Source organism: Tupaia chinensis, unplaced genomic scaffold, assembly GCF_000334495.1.
Source record: "Tupaia chinensis unplaced genomic scaffold, TupChi_1.0 Scaffold147554_1, whole genome shotgun sequence".
NCBI classification, from domain to species: Eukaryota; Metazoa; Chordata; class Mammalia; order Scandentia; family Tupaiidae; genus Tupaia; species Tupaia belangeri.
Genome location: NW_006207406.1, coordinates 305341 through 313422, shown reverse-complemented (window position 1 = coordinate 313422; position 8082 = coordinate 305341). Strand labels below are relative to the sequence as shown.

At 41.4% G+C, this 8082-nt stretch overlaps 1 protein-coding gene across 1 annotated transcript in view; it reads right to left on the bottom strand.

Moving 5' to 3' along the window:
• Nucleotides 1–7874, bottom strand: part of RFESD (Rieske Fe-S domain containing) — a 10165-nt gene extending 2291 nt beyond the window's left edge. The window contains exons 1-3 of the mRNA XM_006169849.3: nt 7701–7874; nt 274–449; nt 135–169 (exon numbers count right to left, since the gene is read on the bottom strand). Coding sequence (XP_006169911.1) covers nt 135–169; nt 274–448 — 210 coding nt within the window. The 5' untranslated portion in view covers nt 449; nt 7701–7874. The remainder of the gene's footprint in view (nt 1–134; nt 170–273; nt 450–7700) is intronic.
• Nucleotides 7875–8082: the final 208 nt, after the last annotated feature.

Sequence of the window (8082 nt, the reverse complement as noted above, 5' to 3'; positions counted from 1 at the left end):
AAAAAAAAAAAAAAAAAGAAAGAATATATTTAAAACCCAAATGTAAACTATTTTTGGATAAGAATGAAATAAACAAGTGCGAATATGGACGGGGAAGATCTGAGTTTGTAGAAAAGAGACGACATCTTACACACCTCTATTTCTCCCAGATGTAAAGGTCCTCCGGAGTCTGAAAAGGAAGTGAATATTACATAGTCACTAAAATGCTGAATTTTGATGTAAACAAATAAATAAGTGAATAAATACGAGCTTTGCAAAGGAAAAAAGTCTTACGGTAACAGCGGATATCCATGGCGTGATATTCTCCTTTGTGGTAGAAAATGACCACTTCCCTGTCGTGGACCACAGCTGTCATTCTTTCGGTTTTCTTAATTTGATCTTCTCTGCCAACGCAGACAGAAGAATATTCCTTCTCCTCAGACTCTTCTGCAGAGTCATCAAGATCCATGCTAGATGAACAAAAAAAAAAAAAAAGAAAAGAAAGAAACGAAACGAAATAAGAAAAGAAAGAAAATTCCAAGAGTTCTTCACTAGGTTAGCTATAACACAGACAATCGTAATAGTTGTGTGGATTTATCAAGACAAATGGAGGCCTTATTAAATACTGGGATTATAGCTAGTCATTACTTCGAGTTAGGGACTCTTTTTTTTAAGAGTTTTTTTGGCTTTAGGGCACTTGTCGGGAAGAGAGAGACAGACAGACAGATACAATGAGAGGGAAAGTGAGAAATCACCTCCCAGGGGGGATGGCCATGCCATAATCTTTTCTCTTGCATTGCCCTCTCAGGAGCTTGGGCACGCACGCACACAAGTGCCAAGCATGAATGTGAAGCCACCAGGTCCATGGGAGTCCCGTGACGTAACTCCTACACTATCTGCTGGTCCTGAGTTTGAGACTCTTAAAGCCTATTAATTATACTTAGAAAAGTCACTTCGCTCAAGGTTAGACTTGTATTAGATTCATTTTATTGCTTAAGATGGAAATTTCAGAATTCTGAAGACACCGAGACTGAAGTTTCACAATCCTTTTATTCCCTATCAAACTCAGTAATAAACATCATCCAGTTATCATTTGCGCTGTTTTCTGCTCTCTGCAGAAGGTGGAATTCTCCAATAGTCCAACTAGTCCTGGGTCCTTGGCTGGAGCTGGTTGCCTTGGTTTCACCTAGAATACGCAGCCAGCTCTGACAGGCACAATCAGGTAACTATTGTAGCCAGAGGAAGAAGGTAGGAGTACACGTCTTTCGTTTTCTTACTTCAGGATGAAATTGTCATTTCTTATGTCTGCCTTATTCTGAACATTCAAAGAGATGAATCACTAATTTGTTAATTTAGCCCCTTAATGTATAAAGGAGAATTCAGAGTTTTTATAAATACATATCTTCTCAGCACAGATATTCGGCCCATTTCTTCAAAAGCAACCCAAAGACCTGTACACTCAGTCTGTTAATTCTATGTGAGAAGGAAACATCAAGATATATCATGCCAGATCCAGCAGCAGCCCGAGGTTAAGGCAGCTGAATCCCACATGGCCAACTCTATGGTTTCAATCATGTATGGACTGACTATATGGACCCAGTGGATTGAAAACACGCTAGGCACTTGTGCGTGCATGCCCAAAATCCCGAGAGGAGAACGGAAGAGAAGGAAATGTAACATGGCCATCCCCCAGAGAGTGAATTTCCACGTTCTCTCCAGTGAGTGCAAGCATCCTATGGCAAAACTAAAAAAGGAAGAAAGAATATATCAGTGACAAGATTTTAGGCCTCAAGTAGAGGATTTCCCTGAATGCATGTCCCATATGATAGCATTTAAGTTCTTTGTTTTCCTATGATAATTTTTTAAGAGAGATTTTTGCTATAGGGCACATGTGCTCACCGGAGAGACAGAGAGAGACAGAGTCAGAAAGTGAGAGATCAGCACCTGGGGGGATGGCTACACTGAAATCCCTTCTCCCCATTCTCCTCTCAGGATTTTGAGCATACACACACAGACATACCCAGTGGAAGTTTTAAGCCACCGGGTCAGGGACTTGAACCCCGGTTCGAGTAACATGGGAGTCCAGTGATGTAACCATTACACCATCAGCTGGTCCCACCTATGATAATTTCAATATAAAGTATACATCCTCCTTTACCAAGAATTTTTATATTCTTTCTCCACTCCCAATTTCAAATCCATCTTATTGTTCCTAACTTCTTTCTATTTGAGATAGGAGTTGTGAGTTGCCATCTCAAAGTTTCTGGAAACATTCTTGCTTTTCTTCCCTGTCTCAAGACAGATAATATGGTGGCCTTGATAATAACTTCCAAAATAACTAAAATCCATGTATTATCTTATTGTAAGATTGAACCCCAAAAAAGAAGTTTTTCTTCTAGGCAAGGTCTTATTGTGAATCTCTGCATATAATGAAGTAAAAATCGCAAGACAGAAACTAAGACCAAAAGTTTCGCTTTTATCTTTTATTTCCTAGGAAGTACAGTATCAGACATCCCTGCATGGCTGCTGCCCTCTGCTGGACAATGGGAGTCTTTAGGCCCCAGCAACACCTAGCTTTGCAAGCGGCCCCAGGCAAGCTCACTGTGCAACGTGGGGACGGACAAGGGGCTGCCTACCGCATTCATCAGGAGGCCCAGGTATACCTGGACTACTCTCTCGGAGCAGGGCGACTTCAATTCCTCCACTGCATGACAGAAACCAAAGGCTTATGGCAGATGACAGAAATTGAGGGTTCATGGTAACATTTAATCATGACCTTTCATCTTTGGGACACTGACAGGCAAGTTTCACTGTAATCTATTTAAAAAAGCAAGCAGGAGGGGCCAGCAAGTGGTGTAGTGGTTAACCATGGTTCGAGTCCTGGACCTACCAGCTTGAAAATGATGCTCGGAGCATGAGCGTAGGTACCCCAAATTCCCAGAGCAGAATGGAGAAGAAGGGATTGTGGTGTGGCCATCCTCCACTTGGGGGTGATTTCTCACTCTCCCTGTCTCTGTCTCTCTTCATCTCTCCTATCTAGTAAAACCAGATGACTGAGGGTGACAGGATTCCAGCTTCCTGTCAGCCATAGCTAAACCAGGGAATCATGGTGCTGGTGGGCACTTGTGCCCTATGGCAAAAACATAAACAAACAAAAGAAAGCAGGCAGGCAAAATGCTCAAGGAATGGCTGTTGATCATCCTTAGCATAACAGAATTATATTGGGTTGTCGGGAAAATTCATGATACATTTTTTTCTATGCAAAAATGTACCATGGTTTTTCTGACAACCCAATAAAATAAAAAGAAAACTTTTAACAATCGCTCTTCAGGTTCTCCTTTTGCAAAGGAGGTAATCATTAGAGGTGACTATTTATCTGATAAGTATTTTCTCAACTCGCACTATGTGATGGGTACTTTAAATAAGATAGAGAAGTTTCTACCCTGTCAAAGATTCCATTCCAGTTGGTGAGAAGGATAGGAAGAAAACAGACATACAGACAAGTAACTACGTACTATCAAAAAAGCCGTGAAGAAGATAAATTGGGGTACATGAGAGTATCGGGGTAATTTTGCCAAGAATGGGCTCGGAAGGTAACTGAGGTGATGTTGGAGCTGAAACTCAAAAAAGGCAAATGAGCTAGACACATTAAGAGCAAGGGGAAGAGAATTCCAGACTGAAGAACTAGCAAATACGACAGCCTGGAGGAGAGAAAAGGCCTGGTTAATCTGAGGAACATCGCGAGCAAGACTCAACAGGTAGGAGCACCGTGTGGATAACATTCCAAGAGCAGGGGGTGGTGCTAACGGGGGGGGGGGGGGGCGGCCAGCGGGGGGGGGGGGTAAGGGAGAAGTGTGACATCATCTATTTCGAATGCTCAGCCCAGCCTTGGTGGCACCTGCTGTTAAGATGCTGCTGCTCTGCAAGTTGGGGCCACATATGAGGTCCAAGTTCAATTCCCGGCCTACCCTAAAAGTGAGCTGCAAGGGAAGAAAATATCTGACAGATGAAAAAATGTAAAGTTCCCTGTTGAAAAAATATATAACATATTGTATACAGCATGATGAGGACTTTATGTAAAATGTGAAATTAACCTGAAATCAAAAAGTGAAAGTCAAAAAGAAAAGTAAGTTCGGATTTAGAAAAACTCGAGTGTGGGGATGCACACCTGTAGTCCCAGCTACTTGGGTGGGTGAGGCAGGAGGATCGCGACATAGGAGCCATGCGGAAGAGAGAGACCAGATATTACGGTAAGTCCGGGCTCAAAGACTGAGGTGTACGTAGGGGGAGAGTGTGAGTGTGTGTGTGTGCGCACACATGTGCATGCATGTGTGTTTGCACTGATGAGAGGCAGGAGCTCTGAATTCCATGCACTATAGGAAAGCGTGACACAAATGCGCTTAGGAAATTATAGGGATGTCAAATTTGTACTTCGATATTTACATTGTTAATCTGTGTTCTAACCTAGTTTCTCAAAAAGAAAGAGAATGGAAACAGTAATAACCTATGCCTACTTTTAAAATTTATCTCACAATAAAAAAGCATAAATGGATTAATTTTAAGAAAAGGTGAAGAGGACCAGCACCATGATTCCCCGGTTTGGCTGAGGCTCACAGGAGCTGGATTCCTATCTCTGAGAACAGTCATCTGGTCTTACGAGATTCTGGCAGGCACTCGATGTACCCAAGGGCTCAGGTGGTGGACCGACCAACTTCAGAGGGAGGTGTGCGGCCTTTATCACACTGGGGACAGGACAGACAGAGGGGCAGTCCTGATAAGGAAAATGGGAAAGGGCGAATGAACGGAAAGGAGAGGGAATAGGCTGAAGAAAAAGAAAGGGAAAAAAAGGTAGATTTGTAACACGCGTAACGGACAAAAGATGAAGATTCAGAGTAAGTGAAGAACTCCTACGTGCCAATAAGAAAATGCTAAACAAACAGAAAATGGACAAAAGATGCAAACGCTTCATAGAAGAGGAAATCTGACCTGTCAGGAATCACATGTAAAGATGCTCAACCCCGCCAGGAGGAACATGTGAAACACAAAGCTAAGCCACACATGGGATACTGTTATATTTTCCATCCACTGAATTGGCAAAACAAAAAAAAACTACTATAATATTGGTTAAAATATAGAGCAAATGCTAGTGAAAACATAACTTAATGCATTATCTAGTACAGCTGAGCATATTCACGACCCCATAATCAATCTCACTCTAGGTAAAGTCCAAAGAAATGGTAGGAAACTTGAACAAGAATTTCTTTCTAAGAATTATCTTTACTTAACTTTTATTTATTTATATATTTATGTATTTATGTATGTATGTATGTATGTATGTATTTATTTTAATTTGACCATAGAGGGACAGAGTGAGAGAAAAAGAGAGAGAGGGAAAGCAAGAAAACAAGCCACCAGGCCCGGGACTTGAACGGTGGTCAGCCATGTGGGAGTCCAGTGCCCTTAACCACTATACCACCTTTGGCCCCAAGTAAGAATTTTTTTTTTTTGGAGAGGTTTTTGCTATAGGGCGCATGTGCTCGCCAGACAGACAGAGACAGAGAGACAGAAAGCAAGAAATCATCCTCCAGGGGCGATGGCCACGCTGCAATCCCTTCTCCTCCATTCTCCTCTTGGGATCTTGGGCACGCACGCACACGTGCCCAGCGTGAGTTTTAAGCCACTGGGTTCGGGATGCAAACCGCGGTCGACTATGTGGGAGTCCAGCGACAAAGCCATTACGCTAACTGCTGGTCCCAAGAATGGTTTTAACAGCAAAAGACAAGAACCTGTCAGCAGTAGAATAGATAGCTATATACTCATTCAGTGAAATACTGTATTAGCAGTGAAAAAAAGTATGTTTATAACAAGTTGGACTAATTTTAAAAAGATAATTTCAAATGGAAACAATTTTAAAACATTCAGAATATGCTTCTATTTTTATCAAGTCCAAAAGAGGTAAAATTAAACAATATATATAATGGGAACCAGCAGTTAGCGTAATGGCTATGTCTCTGGACTCCCACGTAGTCGACCGCGGTTCGTGTCCCAGACCCGGTGGCTTAGAACTCACGCCGGGCGCATGTGCGTGCATGCCCAAGATCCTGAGAGGAGAATGGAGGAGAAGGGATTGCGGCGTGACCATCCCCCCTGAGGGGTGATTTCTCGCTTTCTGTCTCTGTGTCTCTCTCTGTCTGTCTGTCTGGTGAGCGCACGTGCCCTATAGTGAAAATCTCTCCAAAAAAAAAAAAAAAACAACAATATATTATTCATGGATACATATCTATGGTAAATTTATACAGAAATGCAAGGGGATATAAACATAAAATTGCCTAACTGCTTCAAAAGAGTTTTTAAAAACTTTATTTAGTATTATTATTTTTAAATTCTTATTATTATTTTAATTTTTGCTATAAGGCATGTGCGCTCCCCAGAGAGAGACAGAAAGTGAGAAAGCAAGCCTCTAGGACCAACTATGGTCAGTCACGTGAGCGTCCAACGCCTCAACCACTACACCGCCTGCTAGCCCTCCAGTTGGTTCTTATTTTTACGGTTCTTCTGTCTAATATTTAAGTTGTATATTACTTTATATTTATGTAGCAAATGACCCAAAACCAAAGAAAAAGGGGACAAAGTGGCACTTTTTATTCTCAGAGATCGTGCCTGCACATAGATCAGATCATGAATTAACAACTTGAGAATTTCGTATGGCTTTTTTCAAAATTTGGCACTAGAGGAGAAAGTAAATGGATAGTTCTCTCTTTTTTATTTTCAGGCAGAAACTATTAATAGAACAGAAATACTAATACCAAGCAAGTAACAAAATACTAGAGATGAAGACCAATTAGGTTCTCCCAAATAAACGAGAACCAAGTACAGCCTCTCTCACATTTCAGCCTCTTAGAACAGACGCTCGTCTTTGCAAGGTTTGCCTCCAGACAAGGAAAGCTGGCGTGAATTCTGAAGGGCTGATAGGAAGCTGGTAGAGAAGCTGGGGCCGAATGATAAGGATTTCAGAGAAGTGATCACAAGCTCGCATTTTACCCGGGCAAGTATTATCTCATCCGTCAAATAATAGCTTCTAGAGGAAGTTAGGCATCGTAAGTTATGCTCTTTGGATGCATCTGAGGACCGCTTGGACTGAACACTCGTGCTATTCTTAATTAAATACTGTGATGTCACAGTCCACTCAGACAACAATAAGGGCCCATGTATTCATCTTAATTCCCGTGACTTTGATGAACTCTTCCTCTACTCTTACACATTTCCCCTACTTGAGCCTACTTTAAATAGAATCCCTTTGAAATTTATTTTTGCTTTTTTACGCTAACAGATAACATTGCACATATTTACTCTGGACACCATGATGTTTTGAAGTATGCGGGGAATGACTAAATGGGGCTAATGAACACGTATTGCCTCACAAAGTTTTCATTTAAAAAAATTTTTGTTTTTATTCACAACAGCCATTTATCAATGAATAAATGAAATAAGGTCTAGCCATACTAAGGTGTTCCAAACACTGACAACCAGCAAATTACTGTTATGTGCAACAACACGGATAACACGAAACTCATCATTTTTTGTGGTGAGAACAGTTTGCATCCACTCTCTCATTTTTTCCAAGTCCAAGATCTAGTAACCGTAGGCACCATGTTGGACAGTAGATCTAAGATGGTGGACTCTCACCTGAACACAAGAAAGTGAAAAATGCAACAACTTACCCAGTTTGGAACCTAGATGGAAACTTCCTTCTGAAAAATTTAGCTGTTCTGTTCCACAATTCCCTTCAAGAAAAATTTTAGCCTGTCTCCAAAGTTAGGTTCCTAACAGTGCTGACTCCATATATTATAAAATGACAACTTAGCTAGCCGGATCCTCAGTCACCACTAGATACCTTTCCAACATAGGGAACACATTCAGGTTGAGTTTTAAAAAATATTTAAGTCAATTACCATAAGGCTCTGGAGACAAAAGACACACGACACTCTTACTGGTAACGGCTCTCTAGCAATGACTAAGGTACTTTTACCAGGTCCGGGGACTTGGCCTGCGCATTATCAGAATGCCTGTCTCCTGGGAACCAGCAATTAGCGTAGTGGCTAT